The sequence below is a fragment of the Callospermophilus lateralis genome, chromosome 15 (genome assembly GCF_048772815.1).
Source record: "Callospermophilus lateralis isolate mCalLat2 chromosome 15, mCalLat2.hap1, whole genome shotgun sequence".
Taxonomy (NCBI): domain Eukaryota; kingdom Metazoa; phylum Chordata; class Mammalia; order Rodentia; family Sciuridae; genus Callospermophilus; species Callospermophilus lateralis.
In genome coordinates, this window is record NC_135319.1 from 78,436,499 (window position 1) to 78,459,950 (window position 23,452).

Sequence of the window (23,452 nt, forward strand, 5' to 3'; positions counted from 1 at the left end):
GTGAGTGGAAGCCACTGGCGGGGGAGTTGGGTACTAATGACAGGAGCCACCAAGAGCCCTTGCAGTCCAAGCCCCTCCTGGGAGAGGTTCTCCCTGAGGGCACCTTGCTCCTCTCTGGGCCATGCTCAGGGTCAGAATTCAAGAAAATAAAAGCAAAGTGGCAAACAGATCTCCCGTCCCCTGTCTCACATTTCTGGCCTGGGGGGCCCTGGGGGACCTGCCGATAGGCTGACAAGTTGATCCTTCCAGCTCCCCACAGGGAGGGCAGGAGCAAAAGAGGGCAGGAGCAAAGGCTTATTCCCCAAATGTGAGCAAGTCCCTGAGTTTTCGAGGCACAGGCTCGGGTCACATGGGCTGGTCCTTGTTTTCCAGTCTGTCCCCTGGAGGGTGCTTAGTAAATGTCACTCGGTTCTAATTCTTTCTCCTGCCTGCAGCTTGGGCTTCTCCTCCAGGGCGTGTTGTATGTAAACAGGTTCCTGTTTTTAAAATGTGTTATTTGTGTAATTATAAGATGATCAGGTGGCTACCTTTTCATTCAGAGAGGAAGCAGTGCTCTGGAAAGAGGCCAGACCTCAGCTCATTCAAAGAATTCCTTCCACATGAGGCCAGTGCTATGCTGTGACAGCTGCTGACGGAGAGAGGGCAGGTCTGGGCCCCTAAAGACAGAGGAACCTTAAATCCACCCAGAGCATCTCCTTTTCAGTAAAGGAAGATGTCACATTGAGCCTTCAGGACTAGTAGGTGTCTCAGTGGCTAAACTGTGGCACCAACCCAGATGCCCATCAGTAGACAAAGGGATACAGAAGCTGTGGTATGTATACACCGTGGATATTACACAGCATTAAGAGAGAATAAAATCATGGCATAGGTAAATGGATGGAGTTGGAGAACATGCTAAGTGAAGTCAGCCGATCCCAGAAAACCAAAGGCCAAATGTTCTTGCTGATAAGTGGATGCTGATCTATAATGGGGGGACAGGGCATGGGAAGAAAGGAGGGAGGAATTTTAGTTAGGGAGGGGGTAGAGGGGTAGGTAAGATGGTGGGATGAGAAAGGACATCATTACCGTAGATGCATGTATGTCTGCACAAATTGTGTGTCTCTACATTGTGTACAACCAGAGAAATGAAGTTGTGCTCCAAAATAAAAAGAATAGTAGATGTCTGTTCCCAAATTTGCGGAGTCATATTAGTGCCATATTGAAGCAGCCGTGTTATCTAACTAAGTGAAATAACAGGAGAGGTGGAGTCAAAGTGGACAACCTGGGATCAGATCCTGGTCCTGCCTCCCACTCTCTAGTTGAGGACCTACTGCAAGTCACGTGACTTTTCTCAGCATCAGTTTCCTCATCTGCATCATCGGGATATCCATTCTCACACCAGTGGATTGGTGTGAGAATCTAATAAAATAACCAGAATGTATCTAATGAGGAAGAAATCACAGAATCCTATTGTTAAAATTAGAAGACTCCTTAAAAGCTTATATACCTAACTCCCTTCTGTTTTGAGCAACAAAAATAAGACCAGAGAGGTAAAGTCATGTGTCTGTAGTCACCCAGCAGGACTGTACCAAGATACAGGCTTACTTAACTTGGAGTGTAGTGCTCACACCCTGATGTCAAGTGCCACCCACAAATGTGGTGGCATTGAGCTGTTCAACCACATTAATCCACCAACAGCAGTTTTTTGCTTCCACCCAAGTGGGTCAGCAAATTCAATTCTTCATACACACTGCACACTTTCTGCTTCACTTCAGCTGTGGGATGGTACAGGGACAGCTGCTGCAGCAGGATAGCAGGGACGCTCCCTCCGGTCGATAGGGCACGTTTCAGGAGTAGTGAACCACGTGCCACTAAAAGGAAACATGGTCAGAGTTAGGAACTGTGAGGCTGCGTCCTCTATGCAGAGAGAATTTCTTTGGGTATTTTGGGTTCTAGCTCTTCCAGAAAGGGGGAAAAAAAAATCAAGATGAAAAGAAAAGAGTGAGAAAAGGAGGTAAATCATCAGATTTTCAGAGTGTCTTAGTCCACTTCCTGTTGCTATAGCAGAATGCCTGAGTCTGGATGATTTATAAAGAACAGAGGTTTATTTTGGCCCACAGTTCTGGAGGCTGGGAAGCCCAAGCACATGGCACCAGCTTCTGTTTGGCTTCTCGTGAGGGATTTGTGTTGCTTCAACTCTGTGACAGGAAACAGAAGAGCAAGTGGGCATCTACAAAAGAGAGGGGAGCGTTAGAACCACCTGACCCTGGAGAGCAACACTGATGCCTTGGTGAGGGCAGTGTGTCCATGACAGTCACGTCTTGAAGGCCCCACTGCCTCTCAATGCCGCGACACTGGCAGTTCAGCTTCAACCTGAGTTTTGGCGGGACCCACCACATCCATCCAAACCAGAACGTACAATGATAGAAATTTAAATGCTGTTAGTAGAGAGTGGTTAAGTCCAGTACTAGAAAAGCCGCACGAGAACAGGACTGTGGCCTCCGCAGTGCGCAAGGCCGGGGATCCCAAGGGAGAAACATGTTCTAAGCCTCGCGGGATTCTGCCCTGTGCTCGCTGGCCCTGCGTCTGGCGAGGGCCTGTGCTGGCGAGTTTGTGTGCCACTCAGAAAGAGAAAGGAAGGGTGGGGTGACGCCAGGGTGTGGACCCAGGCACCTTGGCTGTTGTGAACTCTGGGCCTGCCCTCTATACCCACAGACACCTCCCGTGTCTTCCGCTCCATCTCCTAAGCTATTTGAAAATATGCCAGCCTTTATTGCTCCTGGATTTCTTTTTAAAGTTCTTTGTACATTTTTATCATCAGAGAGAGAGAGAGAGAGATCTCATCCCTTTTGGGGGGAGAAAGAAATATGGATGTGAATCGCTTTGGGGGAAAGGGATCTGTTCTTCTCCTCGGCCTCTTACACTGGGTTTTAGAGAGGTTTAATGTACCCCTCTTACAGTATGTTTCTGCAAACTTGAGTTTCAGAGAAGAGCGTAGAGTGCCAAGTTCTGTCTTGCTCCCAGAGCTCAGTTCGCGTGGGGAGGGCTGCAGGGAGCAGGGTGGTCGTCCCCACAGCAGCCGGCAGTTAGCATTGACTGCCGGGCCCCACCCAGACCCTGGGAGAGGCATCTCAAACTGGGGGCCGAGTGTGTGCTCTGGTCCTGTGTGTCCGCGTCTTCCTCCACGCACTTGGGGGTCGAGATGGGAAAGTTCATTGACCCAGGGCTGTCCCCTCCACGCGGGACCCCAGGAAGGGTTTACACGCTGCTTCTGCAGGTCAAGGCACGGGGCGTGTGCTGGAGCCTCCTGATGTCCCTGGTGTTCCTGGTCTGACTCCCTTTAGAAGGAGGGAAAAAAACAGCCTGGTGAACTTGAACTGTTTGATAAAACACACATTCACTTCCTGTTGTGGGTGCCTCTCCACGGATCTTGCCACGCCTGTGCGTGCCGTGTGCAGGCTTCAGTCGACTTGGCACTTGAGCGGTGGGTCACGTGTGCGTGCTCGTCATGTCACAGAGCTGCAGGATGCTGCCTTCTGCGGGCACTCCGCCTCTTGCTCGGCCTTCCCGCCGCTGTTCTGGGTTTTACTTTTAAGGCTCCTTTCTGCTGGCTGCCTGTTCACGGAAGGCGTTCCCCTCCCCCTGGACCCCGCGCTCTCAGAAAGTTGCCTTTGCCCTGGGGAGGCGTCCGGGGATGGGGGCTGCTGCAGGGTGGAGGCCGGCCAGTTTCTGCCGGTCAGCAGAGAAGGGAGAGGCCAGTGTGACCTTCCCAGCCGGGGGTTTGAATGGTCCTATGGAAAACTCCAGTGTGCAGTTCACTGCTGATTCAGTCGCAGGCCCTCAGGGCCCGCGGGAGCCGGTGCCAGTCTCCTGTCCCCTGCGGAGCTCGGAGCATGTTGAGTTTTTATTATTACAGAGAAGAGGGAAACTCGCTCCCTGTCGTCGCAGGGCGAAGTCTGCTTCTGCTGCAGAGGGGGCCCCTTCCCGATGGGGACGCCAGGTACCGCCCTGCACCTCCTTTTCCTCCCTGCTCCGCCCTGGCCTTGGTGTGTTAAGACCACGGGGATGCCCTCTGTGGAAGCCATGAATGAATCATCCCCCAAATATTTAGACAGAGTAGCTAGCAAACCCGAGCCCTGGGGAGGCGCAGGCCCAAGCTCTGCTTAGTGTTTGCTGAAGAATGTCTGCAAACATGAAGCAGCTACTGGGAGTCCTGTCCACAGAGGCACTTTAGGAAACAAACAGGAGTCTGTTTGCAAGCTTCTCTTCCCTTCCAAACATAGAAAGGCGGGCATTCAGGTTGTGAGCAGCCCAGGGGATCTGGGAGAGGATAAGACCTGTATTTATCTACTCCAGCGATGGTACCCAGAGGGGATTGTAAAAACTCCACTGCGAGCTCTCTTAGGCTTGCCACCTCCTTGTCAGGCAGTCAGAATACTTTTATTCTGTAGTGTTTTAACGGGGATGAGCTGCTGGAGATTCTTCAAGGAGGCCTTTCATCTAAAAACCCAGCAGAGCTTGATTGTAAATTTTTGACTCTTGGTTGTGGTGAAAATGTACCATGCTGGCCTCGCACCGAGATTAGAGGTTGCAAGAACTGGCTCTGGACCTGAGAAGTTGAGATAATCTGGTTCCTTCCTGGTAGCTGATCAGGCACGATCTGTGTTCCTGGCAGAGGTTTGCACTCACCCGCACGCCCCCAGGAAGTGAAGATAAAGGGACTTGTCCATGTTGGCCAGGAAGCAACCCCAAGAAACAGGGTTGTGGGGCTGGCCGTCTCTTGGACCTGTTCTAGGGATGGGCTTCCCAGTGCACTTTAGGGCACACTTCAGTGACTTTCTAATCATCCCACCAGGATATCAGGTTTGTTGTGATCTTGCCTGTTCGGCGCTAAGCTCAATGACTTAGTGGCCAGATTTATTATTATTCTTTTAAAATCTGCAGCCAATTGTAGGACTCCTGAGCTTTTAAGAGGATTTTGAACTTTGAATTCACGGGTCTGATTTATCGTGGACTTTGCATTCAACAGCAGCTTCCAAAGCAAGAACCCTTTGTTTCTTCTTAGCAGAATGATCTTGGGGAAGAAAGTCTTCCAAAAGTAAAAGGGGCCAAGAGAAAGGCAAGGTTTATCTGCAGACAGTTGGCTGAGGCAGAGTGGAGAGGGTTGATGGGTAGAATGGGAAGCAGTAGAATCTGGCTTATCAGAACCCCAGGGCCAGTTTTCTACCGTGTGGTCCGTACGGGGCAGAATCAAGGGATAACGACGGTCTGTGCACGTTGTAAAGCCTGAGTCCCCGAAAACATCCAGGATGCTTGTTCGCCACCCAAGAAATCCCTGAGGAGGTCCCTCTGCCCGGTGTCCCATTTGTCCCATTTAGGAGAGGACGTGCATGTCCAGGTCTTCTGCAGGAAGTTCATAAAACTGGGCAACAAGAACAGCCACGGGTAGGAAGTCGTATGCCTGGGATGATGACCGGCTGGAGAAGGTTTTAATCTGGACCTTTGAAAGCTGCTTATTTCCTCCTGGGCCCCTCCCCAAGACCCTGCGGAGCCCCGCTGCAGAGCTCTGCCATCTTCTTGCAGTGTTAAGGAGCGCAGTTCCCCAGCCCCCAGGCCCTTTCTTCTGTCCCACCCGGTTGTTAATCTGACCCCAGCAGCTGATTTCTGGGCAGATGCTAACTCCTTTTTAGCTGCTAGAACCGGGACACAAGGCGTGCCTCTGCTCACTGAGCCCAGAGGGAATTTCTGCTCACACCCAGGGGACCCCAAACGATGTGTTACACATGAGAAATGTTCTTGGATGGCGTTGCCTGGGGTGGCATCTCCTGGGAGCCTTTGGTGATGGTGTTACTGTAGCTGTGACTCAGTGCTGGGCCCTACTGTCTGAGCTGAGTGAACTTATCAGGTTTCAGAGTCATGAATCTCACCCTCGGCCCTAAAGACACCACGCTGCTGCCCAGGGCGCCCCCCAGAGGGCCTGCGCACTGCAGCTTGGTACGTTTGACGTTCTGGTCCAGAGCTGCAGGGCTGAGAGGCTGCGTCCACACAGAGAAGTGATGCTATGGTGAGGCCAGCTGTGCTCTGTCCTGCACGGGACACAACACCATCCTCCAGGAGGCTCTTTGTGCAAATATGAGCCAACTGAAGAAAACGGTTTTATTGTCTTCTCAGTTTCCCTCTCAGGCAGCCTGCGCCCCGTGGGTCTGCACTTCAGTCTTGCTCCCTGGTGGGCACTGCTCCCTGGAGCCCATCCACATCAGCACAGCCTCCTTCTTCGCAGGAGTGTGATGGTGATTTAAGACCCACCCCCGCCCTCCACGTGGTCCAGCCACGGACTGGACCTTCCTGCTGTTCTGCTGGCTCTCAGAGGAGTGAGTCCCTAGGTGAATAATGGAATTGAGGCCTGTCATGAAGGCGCGAGATTGGGATTGAGAGGGGCAGGGAGATGCGGGAGGAAAACCTGGCCTTCCAAAAGGGCTTCCAGGTAGGACCGGACCTCACCTCAGAAGGACTCCACAAGAGAACCCCCGGCCCGGGGTCACCCTGAAAAGCTTCCCTCTCTGTAGTCTTTTCCTCTACCTAGTTAATGCCTCTGGAATGCTCTGCTGGCCCGAGGGTCACTGGTTGGCGGCAGGCGGGGCCTTGCTCTATTTTATTTTGTCTTCATTCCTTTTCGAAATATTACTGAGTACCTACTGTGTGCAGCACTCTTGTAGAAGCTGGGAAACATCAGTGAACCAGGCAGGCTCCGCCAGACCAGGTGATGTGGGCCGCCCAGGGTCCTGCGGGAGCCAGCAGCAAGATGCCCTGTGAACTGGGGTGGTGGTGCTCAGAGACGGCTCAGCAGGGCGTGCGTGACCTATAGGGCTTTTCGGGGTCCCCCTTGCCCTGTGAGCCTCCAGGAGCTGCCCACAGGGCTGAGCCTGTGCAGGGGAGCGCAGCCCCAGGGGACACCGTCACAGAGACCTTGGTCTTTGCCAACCTGTCCTCTGGCTTCCTCAGGTCACATGGTGAAGCGTGGCCACCAGCAATTCTCGTGTTAGTCCTTTGAGAGAAACTGGTTCTTTTCCTCAATTCCACTTTCAAATTCCCAGGCAAGAGAAATGACCCAGCCTAGAGATCAGGAATCCTTGGGACACTCAGAAATGGCCATGGGGTCAAGGGACCTCTGTGGGAGATCACTTTCTGTCAATAGGGTGGCTCTTGCCACAGTCTTGAAGGGAGACTTGGAGAGTTGGGGTGGATCATCCCCTGGAGAGAAGGTGCCCCCCCCACACACATCTGGGAGCTATCAGGAGGGGGACTAATCTCGGAGGCTCATTCCTGCAGAATGCGTCTGTCTGCAGGGGACTTTGGTCTCCCTCTCTTTGCCTGGGTCCTCCTTGTCAGCGGGTCTCTCCAGGTACTGCTGTGGCGATCACCGCTCTGGCTTGGTCCCCCAAACCTGGCTCTTCTTAGGAACACAAATCCCATCAGACTGAACTGATAATCACACTGTAACGCACCTCTGTAGTCTGGGAAGACCTGAGTTTAAGGAAAAGCTGTTTGGGTTAGAAAGAAACATTAGCATTGACTGACTCAAATCCAGGAAGAGGAAGCAGATATCAAGTTCACTTTGAAAAATCAGAGTTCAGTTTGAGGGCAGGAGAGATAAGGGAACTTTTGAGGTATTTATCAGGGCTAAAAATTACACTGCATGTTTCATTTTAAGGTACGCATCATAACTATGTGTATGTATCTTTATTCCCCAAAATTAATTAATTTCACAAAATTAATTTGTAACTAAGAAATTAACTAATTTTTTATTTCCATTGTGATAGAAGCAGAGACCTTTCATTTTTTGTGTAACCTGTACCCAGCCTGGTTTTTTCTTGTAAAAGACATTTGCTGGTTTTATTTTGCTCTTTGCTGAGGATGAGCTGATGGCACCTTTAAAAAAGTCACAGCTTGTTTATTACTTGGATGTTGTCCTGTAGATCTGAATCTCAGACTATAGAAGTAGAAATTCATCTCTTCAAAGTCCCAGTGCAGGGGGCTGGGGATGTGGCTCAAGCAGTGGCGTGCTCGCCTGGCATGAGTGCGGCCCGGGTTCGATTCTCAGCACCACGTACAAAGATGTTGTGTCCACCGATAACTAAGAAATAAATATTAAAATTCTCTCTCAAAAAAAAAAAAGTCCCAGTGCCTGACACGTGACTTCCACTGGCCACACTCGCTAATCCCTTTAGGGTTTTTAAATGGCCTTCAGGGACCAGGAATCTTGCTGTTCAGTTTTCTCCCCTTTTATCCCTCCCTGGTCTTTTCTTGAAAGGTTGAGGAGAATGCTGGATGAAGCCCACCCTGAAGCTGCCTTTGGTTGAAAGGTTAAGTCAGTCAGGGGCCGGGTATAAGAAAAGCCACAGCTTAGACACCAACTTCCCCGAGTAACCTAGGAGAAGAGTAAGTCCTGTCCTGAATTTCCCTATCAAAGATAGGGTTTGATCAAAGAAAAACACTCTAGTAAAGCCCGCTCTGGGAGGCATGCCAGCCCTGAACGTCAACTTTCCTGTCTGTGCAAATGCAGAACCGGCATCAGGTCACTCAAGCGCCTGCCCGTAGGTGGCTGGTGCCAGTGAGGAGCAGCTGCACCGTCACACCATGTTTATTTCTGAGGTTCTACTGCCCAGAGCTGGGCCTGCTGTGCCCACCCACCCGAGCTAGTTACTTTACCACCCGGGCCTCCCCCGCTCATCCTTAAAGTGGGGGTTATGGTGACTCCCACCTCTGTCTTTGGGGTGCTGTCAGAATTCAATGAGAAAATACAGCTGGGAGCTTTCACCCGCAGCAGGCCCTGACCGGTTGATGGTTATTATGGCCTGTAAGGTGGGCCTCACCCTCCAACCCACCTACCTCCAGGTCATCTGTGAGGACCAAAGCTTGTGCGTGTGATCGACGGTGCGTGCGTGTGTTCCCACGCACACCAGCACTGTCCGTCGTCGTCAGCGGGGTGGAAATGAGGAAGTCCTGCTCCTGCCCATGAGCTTGACCTTGGACAGAGCCACAGAGCCCTTTGCTGACGCTCGTGTCTGGAGGGGGAAGATCTTCACAGGGAGCCCCTGCTGCCACCACACCTCCTGTCTAACTTTGTGACGGTTCCAGAGGGCTGCACCTGCTGCCTGCGACCAGATCCATTTATAGGAGAGGATGTAGGTGCTCTGAAGGGCAGTGATTCCCTGGCCCAGGTCACACAGGGGAGTGGACACAGCTCTGCCACCCCACGTCCAGCGCTCCTTGGTGCGGTGCTGCCTTCTGGGGACGTGGTGTGCAGCAAAGCTGGCATTGCTGAGCACAGAGGGGTGGGGGAGGAGCCCCGAGAAGGCAAGCGAAGGGATCCAGGATGTTCTCTAAAAATACAATGGCGTCTCGGAAGAAATGGGACCTCGGGCGAGTGGAGGACAAGGTCCCATCCAAGTGGAGAGAGAGCAGGAAGGAATCCGACGTGAGACACACAGCCCATCAGGAATCCGGGCCCAGGCAGGAGGGGAGGGAGAAAGGCCTCTTCCCCTCAGAGGTGCTGAGAGCCCGTGGGCCAGGAGCCAGCTTCACCCCTGCTTCGCCTCCTCCACTCGGGGTGAGAGCGCCGCAGCAGGATGGCGAGTCGTCCTGACTGATCCTCAGGCGCAGTGTCTCACTTCTCAACGAGCACGTCGGAGGCCAGGCAAGGGTCCACGCTGCCCGTCACTGCCTGAACAGCCCTCTCCTCCCGTGGACCTCGGTTTCCACACCCATACAGTCAATCAGCCTGTTCACATCAGAAGTATCCATTGAGCACCTACATGCCGCTCCTTGTTCCGTGTGTTGGGAATTCAGCGATTTTCGGAACAGATGAAAGTCTGTCCCCTCCTGGTGCTCGTGTTGGCCTGGAGACTGGCACGGCTGCTTCCCACTCTCCCTTGGCGTGGGTCCCCTGCCCTCCGGGAATGGCTCGGGCTCCCACCACAACACCTGCATGCCAGACTCGGCAGACCAGACCACCAGTCATCTGGAGATAAGAAAGGCCCTCCTTTCTTTTTTAAATAGCTCTGTTCCCTTTTTTCTTTTTAAATATGAATTTCTATATTATAGCATTTCCACATGGAAAAGCACACATGTGAATTTTCTCTGACACACGCATGTAACCAGCACTTATACCAGGGAACAAAACATGTCACACACTTGAGAGACAGTCCTTGGGTCCCTTCTGGTCCCTAAGCCTCCGACTGCGGGGCAAAACCATCTGCAGGTGTCCACTCCCAGGTGTTAGTTTTCTAAGCGCTGCGGGTGCCTTTTCTGTGTGACTCTTCACCGACCGTTGTATTTGTGAGGTTCGTTCTCGTTGCTCCACGTTGTCAAGGTCCGTTCCTTCTCATGCGTCTGTTTCACGGCATGAATGGTCAGCAGTTGAGACACTCTGCTGTGAATGGGCCTATGGATTATTTCCTGTTGGGGGCGATTGCTGGGAACCTTTGGGTAAACCTGTCTGCGCTCCAGGCAGTCCCTCTGTCCTCGGGTGGGTGTGAGCTCAGTGTTAGTGGAATCTGCCAGTTTTGCATAGTGGAAGTACAAAGTAGGTCCCCCCAGCAAAGTGTGATCATTCCAGACGCTGAACACTCAGTTTCTTTCACACGGTAGCCATTCTGGTGAGTGTGTCCTGATCACATTGTGATTTTAATTTGCGTTTCTCTGACATCTAGCAGAATTTACCAGGAAACCCGTTCAAACATGACAGTTCAACAGGGCCATCTGTCCACCACAGGTCTGCACCCTGTGACAAAGGGCCATGACTCTTCCGCAGCCCCTAACTGGTTTTATATTTTTCCCAGTAAGAAGAATAAAAATGGTTCCACGCGATCTGTCAGGATCCCCCGGGACCGCGTGCCGACGTATCAGTACAACATGAATTTTGAGAAGGTGGGCAAATGCATCATCATCAACAACAAGAACTTCGACAAAGTGACAGGTGGGTGCTGTGGCCTGGGTTCCCTCTCCCATTCCATTCCATTTTCTCTAGTTTGTGTCAGACATTCAACAGAGAAATGCTGTGATGCTGTGCCCATGTCCTGTCTCAGTCAACTCTCCTCCAAAGGTGACCTTCTTGGGGGGGCGGCGCGGGCAGGGATACAGAGAAACCAGGAACTTGCAGTCCAATGTCCCACTGTGTACATTAGCTGATAAGGGACTTTGACCAAGGGCCACCAAGGCTAGGAATCAAGGGGCCTGTCTGTCATTGAGTGGGCTGAGAGCTACAGGAAGAGGGCAGGAGGCGTCCCCTCTCCTGTGCATTTGCTCCTCATTTCATTTGCTTCTTGAAATCGTGACCTCGGAAGCTGTTTTATGTACTCAGAGGATGTACTTTGGAGCTGCCACTGGCTGCCCTGGGCACCTGGCTCCGTGGTACCTTGCACCCAGCACTGCTCATTGGTGGCCTCCGCTTGACTCCCACAGGTATGTGCGTCCGAAACGGAACCGACAAAGACGCTGAGGCCCTCTTCAAGTGCTTCCGGAGCCTGGGTTTTGACGTGACCGTCTATAATGACTGCTCTTGTGCCAAGATGCAGGATCTGCTGAAACGAGGTGAGCGCTCACCCTCCTCTGCCTTCCTCCTGTGTGGAGAGGAGCCGTGTCCGCTGGTCTCGGGAGCACAGAGAGTTTGCCGCCTGGGGATGATTCTTCCTCTGGCCACTCTGTGCCTGTGCTGCCAGAGGCGGGTCTCTTTCAGAAAACTGGAGTATCTCCGGAAAAGCAGCCTAATTAAGCTCTCACAAGAGAAACAGGTGTGAACATACAGAACGGGTGTAGCTTCAAAGTGCTGGTTCCTAGGGAGGCAAGAAATCTACAGCCCCCTGTGCAGAATGGAGTTGAGATGGAAACTTTTCCCCGTGGCAGATGGAGAATAATAATCCCCATGTACTTCAGAACTGCAGCACGTCCACGATTTCATTTCACTAAATCTTTATCACAAACCCTGCCATGTTGGCTCCCAGCAGTACCATGCTCATTTTATAAATGTGGGGATAGAGACACACTGAAGAGGAAATTATGAAGGAACCAAACCCCAGCCCGTCTTCCAATGTGTTTTATGTCCCACACCATCTAATGGATGTCACTTAGGTTACTCTGGAATTTGGGGCTTGTTTGAAGATCAAGTTGTACAGATTCATTTGACAGTGACCCAGAGGGAGTAGACAATTCATTGCTGCTCTTCTTAGCTGTGCGTCTAGAAAAGAAGTCGACTCTACCCTCTTTTTTTTTTTTTAACTAGGCATCAGTTTTAATTAGGCTTTTTTCTAATTTCTTCAAACTTGAATCTTATAATTTGAACTCCTCTGCCCTAGTAGGTCGTGTAATAGAACACCCTGGGAATCCAGAGTTCCGTTGTGGGTCTGGTACCAGTGCCAACAGCTGGGTGCCCCGGGCCAGGCAACTGTACCTTTCTCATCTCTTTACTTTCCTGAAACGTGGACCATGCTCCCAGCTCCGCTGGTTTCCTGGGGTTGGAGGATTAACTTTGCCAAGTATAATAGCCTCCATAGGCACGAGGGCAGGTGTTGGTTTCTGTTCTTGGGAAAGGTGAATTCTGCCCCAGCCCAGAGCATGTCACGTCGCATCCTATCAAAACAGTAAAGCAGGGATTTTCCTTGACTGTGTGTGGTCTGGGTCCCAGGGAGGATGAAACTCTCACTTTCCAACTCTGTTCTGATTCATTTTATCTTAAAATAAGCTAAGAATTCCAACATTCATCACCTTCACCTTGTCCCTCTATTATCAAAACTAACACAGAAGTCACCGGGCAGATCCTCGCACAGGTGACTCAGTGATGGGAACAGCAGAGGCCACACCGGCTCTCTGGAACCAATGAAGCAGAGGACTTGGCAGCACCATTGGAGCGTGGCTCCCAGGCTCCGATGCTTGTGCCCCCTGTGGCCAGTGCTGTGGCACCCCTGCGAGATTCCATCCATGTTTCATCTGTGAAAGAAGAAAAATGAGACCTTCTGCATGGGGCCCAGTGAGAGTAATAAGTCGGTCTGTGTGAAGTACCTGGATAGGTGTCGGCACAGAGTAGGTGCTCATGAAATGTTAAATGTCATCCTTCGCCCCCTCACTGATCACAGAGAAAAATTTGTATCATGATAAAAGCTGCCATTTTAATCATCTTTAGGTGTGGAGTGCAGTGGCATTAAGCATGTCCACGTTGCTTGCAAGCATCACCACCGTCCACCTCCAGAATTCTCTTCGTCTTCCGTAACTGAAGCATCAAACCTATTAAACACTAGCTCACTATGTCCCCTTCCCCGCAGCCTCTGGCCACGGCCATTCTACTTTCTCTCTGTGCACTTTACTACTCTTGGTACCTTGTCAAAGTAGAATTGCACAGCATTGGTCCTTTAATGACTGGCTTATTTCATTGACATAACGTTTTATTTTCTCTAGCCAAATGCCTGCATGAGGCCCACTTGACAAATATTAACTGATTAAACAGGTTCTGCCACCTCTACTTACAAACAAGGAAACCAAGGCATCAATGGTTAAGTAACCTGCCCGTTGTCCCAGACCCGGCCAATGGCAGGGCCATGCCCTTCTGCTCCCCAGTGTGCTGCCTTCTGACAGCTACTTGGCTCCTGGGTCCTCGGGGTCACTCTTCGTGAAGCCGCTCCACCCAGGGTGTAGACCAAGTGAGAATTTCAGAATTCTCTAACTTCCTTCCACTGGTCCCCACCCAGAGGGTCACCGCAGACCGTCCCGTGCTTTGAGCGGAGCCCTATCCCTGACCTCCTCCACCTCTCGCTGGTCCCCCTGCAGCAGTCCTGGGCGGCTGCCTGCTTCCCTCTGGGGGTGCCACATCAGAGGTCCACAGGGCTTCAGTCCTAATTTTCAGTGTTCACGTTGCTTGCCTGCAGCTTCTGAGGAGGACCATTCCAACTCAGCCTGCTTCGCCTGCATCTTATTAAGCCACGGAGAAGAAAATTTAATTTACGGTAAAGATGGCGTGACACCGATAAAGGAATTGACGGCCCATTTTAGGGGAGATCGATGCAAAACCCTTTTAGAAAAACCCAAGCTCTTCTTCATTCAGGTAATCATTTTTCCAAAGTCAATCCGACTGCAAATTGGGAAAAGACTGTAGGGTGACTGGGGTGGCACTGTCTTTGCAAATCTCCATCTCTATGGGGCATGCAAATTTGGGTTGGTTTTTCTGCTCTAAGTGGTTGGTGTATGTATTTGCCTTGGATCCCAAAGGAGGGAGGTTCCTTTAAGACTTGCAACACTTGGCCTCGCTGCCTAACTGGGATCATCATTCATTCACTTACTCATTCATCCGAGGACCACTGAGCTCCTCGTATGGGCCTGATATCACTGTCCCTGGCATCTGGACACAGCAGTGAACGGCCTGTGCCTTTCTGTTCCCAACTCCACGAAGTGATCTCTCCTTTCATTTTTAGGCGTGTCGAGGGACAGAGCTGGATGACGGGATCCAGGCTGACTCAGGGCCCATCAATGACACCGATGCTAATCCCAGACATAAGATCCCTGTGGAAGCCGACTTCCTCTTCGCTTATTCCACAGTCCCAGGTATCCAGTCCGCTGTCTCTGCTCACCTTACCAGTCAGTTCCACCATCAGACACTGAAGCCTCGAGGCCTCTCCCTGTTTCCCGTTGCTGCGTGAATTAATTGTAGTTTGAACATCCCTCCTCCAAAATGATTTCAATCTGAAGCTTTTTGAGCCACCAACGTGCTCAAAGGTTTGGATTTTGGAGCTTTTCAGATTTTGCGTTTTCTTGTTAGGATGCCCCATCAGTAAAGACCATGTAAATGATCCAAGACCTAAACACTGAAATCTGAAACGCTTCCAAGCATTTTGGATGAGGGATACTCAACCTGTCCTGTAAACACAGTGGCTTATGACGAATGCGTTGGTTGCTATTCTGGCAATCAGAGTCCCCAAATGAGTTGTCAGAATCACCTTCCTTCTGGAAGCTCAGCGGGGAAACCCATTTCTTTGCCTTTTCCTACCATGTCGGAGCTGCCTGTGTTCCTCGGCTGTGGCCTTTCCTCCGTTTAAAGCCAGAAACCTCACATCTCTCTGACCCTTCCTCTGTTCTCATGTTGCTCCCTCTTTCTGACCACAGCTGCAAAGGGCTCTAGTGATTAGACTAGGGCACCTGGGCAACCCGGAGTCCCCTCTCATCTCAGTTCTATAACCTTAATCACATTGGCAAAGACCTTTTTGCCACATGAGATAATATGGTGACAGGTTCCAGGGTAAGGATGTGGACATCTTTGGGGACCGTTATTCTGCCTGTTCACTTTTCTGCCCAGAAAAGCTGAATTCTCTCACTTGTTCCTTTTATTATTAGGAAGTTGCCGCGGTCTCTGGCTGGGCACAAATCACGAGTCTCCACACAGCTTGTAGATTCAAACAGCAATTCTTTATTCCCAAACACACCGGCCGTCTACAAACACGTTCTGGGGGAATCCACGTTCTCTGCCCAAATCCACACTCTGCCCAAATCCACTACTCCTGGGCTTCTGTCTCCCAAAATATACTGTCTGACCCTAAGAACTCAAGAGGAACTCAGCAGCAGGATACGCCCTATTCTAAAGGGGGAACACCCTAATCTCCTATTATGCTAAACCGCCCTAAACACGGATCCGCCCTGGTCCTTGAGCAAGGTCACCTTACATGCAATGTCCTGCAAAATGTCCTATTTCCATGAGTCCTTCCACTAAAGAAACATGGGGGTACGCTGGCAAGGAAATTGTCATACCTACTTGGCTGATGGCTCCCAGCAGGAAGTCATTATAAAAACAAACATTTCTTCGGTGCTTTATTATTTACAGTGGGACTTTGTGTCTTTTACGTTGTGTCATCCTTATGATAAAAGTGTAGTTAGTTAGAAAAGGTGTTATGGTGTCCTGATTTTACAGATGGAAAAATTAAAATGAGCTTGAGAGATGTGCCCAAGGTCAGGCAGAGATTTCATACACAACTTCTGGGCCAGGATTCCTTCACACTCACAGGTACCAGAAAATGCCAGTTGTGAGCAAGCCTCCTCATTAGCTACCAAGCACCGTGCTTTCCTTTGAAAGTCCTTCCTTTATTTTGGATGCAAACTATCACTGAGTTAGAATTCTCCCAGCTGCAATGACAGTTTTGCCAAGTAGTTGGTGCAGTGGTTTTGGTTATAGTAAATAGGTTGGTGTGTTTGAAAAAACCAGCCCTGGCAGGATCTACAGATAGGATCTTAAGAGAACAATAACTTCACAAGTTTTAAGGATCATTTAAGATAGAAAGCAATTTGACCTTCCTGATCTTGGGAAGGGGGCAGCAGCGTAAGGGCAGTCATATGTTACTGTAAACAGACGTGGTGGTAGAGTTGTAGGTGCTCTGAGCAAAGTCTCAGGGAACTCAGGGAAGAAAGATGAACTCTTCTAGGGAGGCAGGCAAGAGAGTTGTTCCTTAAAAGGAGCTTCTGTAACTGAGTCCTGAAAACTCAGAGAAGGGGAAGAGAAGGATGATTTGCCAAGCAGGTCAAATAGCCGAATGCATTTAGCTAAACTTAAGATTGTATCAAGATTTATCAGTTAACTCAGGCTGCTATAACAAAATGCCATGGACTGGATGGCTTAAACAACAGTTTTAGAGACTGGGAAGCCCAAGATCAAGGTGCTAAACGATTTGGTTGCTAGTGAGGTCTTGTAAATGGCTGTCTTCTTACTGAATCCTCACGTGGCCGGGAGAGATAGAGCAGGAGTGGGTGAGGTCTCTGGCGTCTCCGCCAATAAGGACCCTAATTCTGTAGGATCAGGGACTAACTCTTGTGACGCCATTTAATCCAAACTATCTCTATAAAGGTCCTGTCTCCAAATACAGTTATATTGGAGGCTGGAACTTCAACATATAAATTTGGGGTGGACGGCATATTTCACTCCATAGCACAGCATGTGACAGGGCATGGCAAGAGGCTCTGTTGTCATGGGCCCTGTGGGATACACTAAGCAGCCGGAACTTAATTCTGATAAAGAGGAGCATGGAAGCTATTTGGGGTGCAAGTCACAAGATGACATTCGCACTTTTGAATGGTTACCTTGGAGCCCCTGTAGGCCAGAGGTCAGAGGTCACAAAACCAAGGAGATGGTAGTCTATGCCCAGCCTCATCAGGATACTATATTGAATGAGATAATGTATGTGCCCTACTAAAGCCCTAGTTCAGACCACATGCAGGTAGTTACCAGTACCTTGCACTGCAGGAGAGAATTCTAAATCACTTTACACAGTAACTTACTATGTATTGACTGTTATTCTGGAACTGGTTGTTATAAAAATTATGATGACCTAATTATCATTCACCTAGTGTGACCCAGTGGCAGTAAGAGGGAGAAGCACAGCTCATCATGGAAACCAAAGACAACCAACCTTATTGGTCTTGCACTCTCTTTTTAAATGAAGGTGGGGGAGTGGGGGGCCTGGGGGAATGGACTCTTCCCTGTCTCTGGATGAAAATCGAAGTAGGTCCGTAGATTTGCTGCTATGCTAAGACATGAGACAATACCGTAGAAACTTTAAAAAAAAAAAAAAAGTCACAGACGGTTGCAAAACTATAACCAGAATGTCCAGTTGGAGATAATAACTAAAACTCCAAACTCAACTTGGCTTTAAAGTTCTCCTAATTCCTCAGCCCTGCTGTAGGGCTAAATGACTAAAGGGGCCTTGATCTTTCAGCTTTTTCAATAGCTTTCCATTTGAAACATCTATTTTTAGATTCTTCCAGAGTCAAATATAAGAGAGAGTCTGGGAAGGAAGGAGGCAAGGTTAGGGATAAGTCACGAGTCCCATGGTCAGTCATCTGACCTCTCATGCCCTGGCCAGGCAGACGATTGGAACACTCAGTGCTGCTCTGCATCCGGGGTTCCCTGGGCCCTGCTCCTCCTCCTCAGCCCTTGGATTTGCATCTCTATTCCTGATTAGTCTTCCTGGTTTCTTCTTCAACCCCTAGACCTCCTCTAGGGCCCTGGTGTATCCTCTCTCATCCGGGGTCTTCTTGCTTCTTCAAGAAGACCTGTTGGTCAAGACCCAGGACAACCCTAGAGCTAACTTTCCCTCCCACAGGCCTTGTGGGGTCCATGAGGAACACCTCTTTGCCCTGACAGTGCCAAGCCCTCGGGGCAGCAGGCTTTCCTGCCTCAGCCCCTGAGGTATTCAGTATCCCTTAACTTTGCATTTCTTCAGCAGCATCCAGCTCTCGTTTTGTGTCATCCCCGACAAAAGCAAGAACACTCTCACAGTTCTCTGAGATTCCTTGCAAAGCTCTTTTCTAGGCTTGAATTCGAAAGTTGCACTCACCCCAGTTGTATGGTGAGGGGTTGAGGGTTACAGGCCCAGGCCCAGCCCCAGGCTGTAACCCTGCAACTCCTCACCATACACCTGGGGTGAGTGCAACTTTCCTTTCCTATGGAAATCTCCAGAAGCAGATGTGTCTTACTCTCACTTAGGTGTTTCCTAGGTATTACATGGATACTTCCATCAAAACAGATGCAGGAGAGTTTTCTGGCAACATCCACCAACACTGGCCCTGAGTGATATTGTCTGTTATTGGATTTCCATGACAGAACACCCAAAGCATTCTTTAGCATCTTCATGAAATTTTCTTTATCTCAGCAACATGATTCTCATTAGTGACTTGTGTGCAAATTGGAAGGGAATCATTTCCAAAAAGCCAGGCATGAAGAAGATCCCAGAGACCGATAGCTCATGCTTATTGGTGAGTGCACTAACTACCACTGTTGCTTGATTGGATCTTCTCATTTCTCTCCTCTCAAAGGCTATTACTCATGGAGGAACCCCGGCAAAGGCTCCTGGTTTGTGCAGGCCCTCTGCTCCATCCTGGATGAGCACGGCAAAGACCTGGAGATCATGCAGATCCTCACCAGGGTGAATGACAGGGTAGCCAGGCACTTTGAGTCCCAGTCTGAGGACCCGCGCTTCAATGAGAAAAAGCAGATCCCCTGCGTGGTCTCCATGCTCACCAAAGAACTCTACTTCCCCAAGTAGCCATTTCTTCTAGCTGAGAAGCTACGAATCATTCATTGATGAGTCAGGTTATTATTGATATTATTTTGAAGCTCTTGAAATATCCAGAAATGTTATGAGATTTTTAATTTCAGGAAAATTTATTGATTCAACAGGGAAGAAACTTTCTGGTGCTGTCTTATGTTCTCTGAATTTTCAGAGACTTTTTTTTTTACAATGTTCTTCATTCAATGACTTTGTAATTTCCACTTAAGATTAATTTTGTTTGTATTTCTCTTACCTTGTTGTTGCACTTAGTACATGCAACAAAAATGACCTCTTGGCTGTGTCCACTGTAATTGATGGTGACATTGTTAGAGAGTCAGGGTCAAGTTTGCAGTTCACGAAAAGAATTCCAGTTTTTTGTCAGGAAAAAAGCTGAGGGGATACTCGTTGGCCTGTATTGCAGAAAGTGGGCATTGTGTGGTTTGAGTGGATTTTTATTGGCTTAACGCAGATTCTCATGCAGACATTCCCAGGTAAGTGAGAAGAGGAAAATAATTAATGGTTCTAGTATGTGTCAGTTAGGATCCAGTCCAGAAAATAGAAGCCATTCTAGGTGTTTCAACCGAGGGAATTTAATACAGGAAATGCATCTACATCAATGACAGAAGAGAAACCAACAGAAAAAGCTGTTACTACACTTGGGATTGTGAGGATAATGGGGGATATGTGGTTTCCGGAGTCCAGAAACCAGATCAGTCACAGGAACTGGCGCCATGATGGAACTGCCTACTGAGAGCTGGATCTACCAAGGGACTCTGGGAAATGGAATCATGGCAAGGACAAAACCACCACCTGAGTCGGAGACAAGGACAGAGCTGAGTCGGATACCCAAAAATGCCCTGGCCTGCCCTCTCTGTCTTCCACCAGCACCTTACCATTCCACCTCAACTGGAAGCCAGCTGGTGGCTGACCTGGGAAGGGTGACTTCCCCCGACACAGAGCAGAGCAAGGGATCATGAGGGAGGAGAAACGAGTGTCGGCCTGGTCCATAATGTGAACATAAGTGATCATATTCCCTGGTGTTCAGCAGTTCATCCGTTCAATCATTTATTCATTGAGCTGTCGGTAATCTACATATGTACAAAATAATCTGTTTCTGCTTTATGTGCAAAATAATTTGTTTTAGTATGAAAATACACCTGGAACTTTATAGATTATTCCAGACCTTATTCTGAGTAAATGTTTTTTTGTTATCTCTAATTCTATAAGTGAGGAAATTTATAGCAAATATTTTTAGCACTTTGTGTTCAAGGTGATATTCTCTTTTGAGCTCTTTATACATTACTTTATTCTCTCTACCTAATAACTGGTTAACAAATGTTCATATTTATTGATTAAAATGTGGTTTCTTAATTCTTAACTGGCTTGGTTTGCTTTCCTTTTGAAGTGATTAATGGCAGTGGGAAAATGTTAAGACAAGATTAAGAACTGAGCCTCCTTCTGGGCACAGTATCACACCCTCGTGATCCCAGAAGCTCAGGAGGCTGAGGCAAGAGGATGGCGAGTTCAGAGCCAGCCTCAGTAACTTAGCAAGGTCCTCAACAACTGAGCCAGATCCTGTCTCAAAATAAAAATATGAAAGAGGCTGGGGATGTTGCTCAGTGGCCAAGTGCCCCTGGGTTCAATCCCTGATACAAAAAAAAAAAAGAAAAGAAAAGAATTGAGTCTCCTGACTTGATCTCAACACAAAATATAATATATAATTTTATTTTGAAGCTGGAACACTAATAAAGTAAGTATAGTCATCTTTGTAAAGCTGTTTGGGACCAGCTGCCGTCATTAATTTGGCCTGAAAAAGAAAATCAGATGGGGTAAAAGTATCTTCTTTCAAATAAGAAAACTAGTTTCAGGGACAGTTTATTGGACTTGTTCCTGGTCTTCTGCCATCTAAAATATACCAAATGTTCAAAATTTAAGTGGATATCATAAATCAAGAATCAACAAGCATCAATTCTACCATGCCCAGAATTCACAGGCTGTTCTTTGGAAAGTAGGCTGTCTTTTAAAGGCCCCTTATTAGAAATAGATGATCGATGTGCTTAAATACAATTTGCAATTCAAAGTACAAACCAGAGCACTCTAATTTGCTTTGTTAGCTTCATTGGAAGGGAAAGAAATGATCCCAAGTGTTAGAATTAATTTTTTTTTTAGTTATCCAACAGTTATGGGTAATAAAGAGTGAATATCACAAGTTCAGCATCAAGATTTCTATGAAATTTGGATTAGGCATGATCAGCCAGTAAAGCTGATGCAAATACCAAAAGCTGAAAATCTCTGAAATCTGGATTGCTTCTAGTCCCAAGTATTTTGGATAAGGGGGTACAATTTCTTATATCCATTAGACTAGAAGTATAAATCACGGTTAAGAAAGTATCTTCAAGCCAGATGTGGTAGCACATGCCAGTGTGGCACACCCCAGCAGCTCCAGAGGCTCAGGCAGGAGGATCACAAGTTCAAAGCCAGCCTCAGTAACTTAGTGAGGACCTAAACAAGTTAGCAAGATCCTCTTTTGAAATAAGAACTGAAAAAAGGACTGGGGATGTAGCTCAGTGGTTAAGCGCCCTTGGGTTCAATTCCTGGTACCAAAAAAAAAAAAAAAAAAGCATCTTCAGGGACTGGAGGGTGTGACTCAGTGGTAGAGTATTTGCCTAACTCTAACTCGTTTGAGGCCCTAGTTTTGATCCCCAGGACTAACAAAAATAAATAAATAAATGGCTACATCTTCATCTTTATATCCTTGTGTGCTTATGGCCAGAGACATGTTCATCAAGATTGAAATCTTATTTCAACCATGTACACGTATTATATATATATATATATGATGTTTTCCATATTTTATTAGTGTATTATAATTATATACAAGTGAGATTTGTTGTTACATATTTATGCACATACATGATATAACAATAATTTTTTTTTTCTGGGCACTACTGGGGATGGAACCCAGGGCCTTACATGTGCTAGGCAAGAACTGTACACTGAGCTACATCCTTAGCCCTTCAGCATCAGCAATCTTCATCCAGTTGGGCTCCTGCTCAGGCACACCTTCCTGTTTCCAGTTTCTGAGCATTTCATAGCCAGCTGTGCCCTAGGCAGAACTCAGTCCAGATGAGTGTGCCTTCCCAGATCTCATTGTTATGAAGAGTCCAAGATCCCCCGGCAGGAATATGGGACAGTGCCCTCCCTCATCACCTGAAGAAGACATGTGTCATCCTTGGGCACAGGGAGCTCCATCTGGGTTTCGATTTCTTTTTTTTTTCCCCTCCGGGTACCACTAACTTACTTAAAGTGTTAGCTATTGATACATTATCCCTAGTTTTTTTCAATACTTTGTCCCTAGTTTTTTTCCTGAGCAGATTTCCATAAACCATCGTAAGCCCATTAAGATTATGAATTGCTCAAAATAGATCTCAAAATGAAAGTGCTGGGACCATTGTATACACGATTTAAAACCCTGAAGCAGCTAAGTCCTCTCTGTGAGAAAGAAAATTAACTTCACTGAAGAGTCACAGATGCTGATTGACAAATCTTTTATTTTGTCCAGTCTTAACGGTGCATTAGCAGCTTCTCTGGTCACCAAGAGTTGCTTTTGACTTCCCTCCATCTTTCCATCTTTCAGGCCCTTTTTCAGGAAACATCTGGCTAGGTAAGACTCTGTGGCGATCACTAGTTTATAGCAATTCTTTTATGCTCTTGGTGCCTGGTGTCTGCAGGGAATTGGTTCCAGGAACCGCTCCCCCCCAGGATGCCAAGACCTGTGGGAGTTCACGACCTTCATATGAAATGGCAACATGCCAGGCGCAGTGGTGCACACCTGTCATCCCAGTGGCTCGGGAGGCTGAGACAGGAGGATCATGAGTTCAAAGCCAGCCTCAGCAATGGTGAGGCACTAAGCAACTCAGTGAGACCCTGTCTCTAAATAAAATACAAAATAGGGCTGAGGATGTGGCTCAGTGGTCCAGTGCCCATGAGTTCAATACCCAGTACCCCCCGCCAAAAAAAAAAATGGCATCATATTTACATATAACCTATGGATATCCTTTGGGATGAATCATCTCTAGATTACTTATAATATCCAATACAATAAAAATGTGAATGTAAATAGTTGTTCTATATTGTTTAGAAATCATGACAAGAAAAAAAAGTCTACATGTTCAATACGTTCTTAGTAACGTGAAGGTTAAATGAGAGGTGAAGAGCTCAGCACACTGCCTGCTCAGAGTGACAGGTGAATGATAGATCTCAAAGATGCTGATGCTATGAAGATGGTGACAGTGATATGGTGATGTCACAACCTTGCATTTTTTTAAAAATTGTTATTATTTTAGTTGTAGCTGGACACAATACCTTTATTTTATCTATTTAATTTTGTGTGGTGC

General features: G+C 48.2%; 1 protein-coding gene across 2 annotated transcripts in view; it reads left to right on the plus strand.

Moving 5' to 3' along the window:
* Casp7 (caspase 7) overlaps positions 1-20,380 on the plus strand; it is a 31,147-nt gene extending 10,767 nt beyond the window's left edge. For both annotated transcript variants that reach the window (XM_076834242.1, XM_076834243.1), the window contains exons 3-7: positions 10,821-10,957; positions 11,443-11,571; positions 13,896-14,071; positions 14,439-14,568; positions 18,820-20,380. In XM_076834242.1, coding sequence (XP_076690357.1) covers positions 10,821-10,957; positions 11,443-11,571; positions 13,896-14,071; positions 14,439-14,568; positions 18,820-19,049 — 802 coding nt within the window. In that variant the 3' untranslated portion in view covers positions 19,050-20,380. The remainder of the gene's footprint in view (positions 1-10,820; positions 10,958-11,442; positions 11,572-13,895; positions 14,072-14,438; positions 14,569-18,819) is intronic.
* Positions 20,381-23,452: the final 3,072 nt, after the last annotated feature.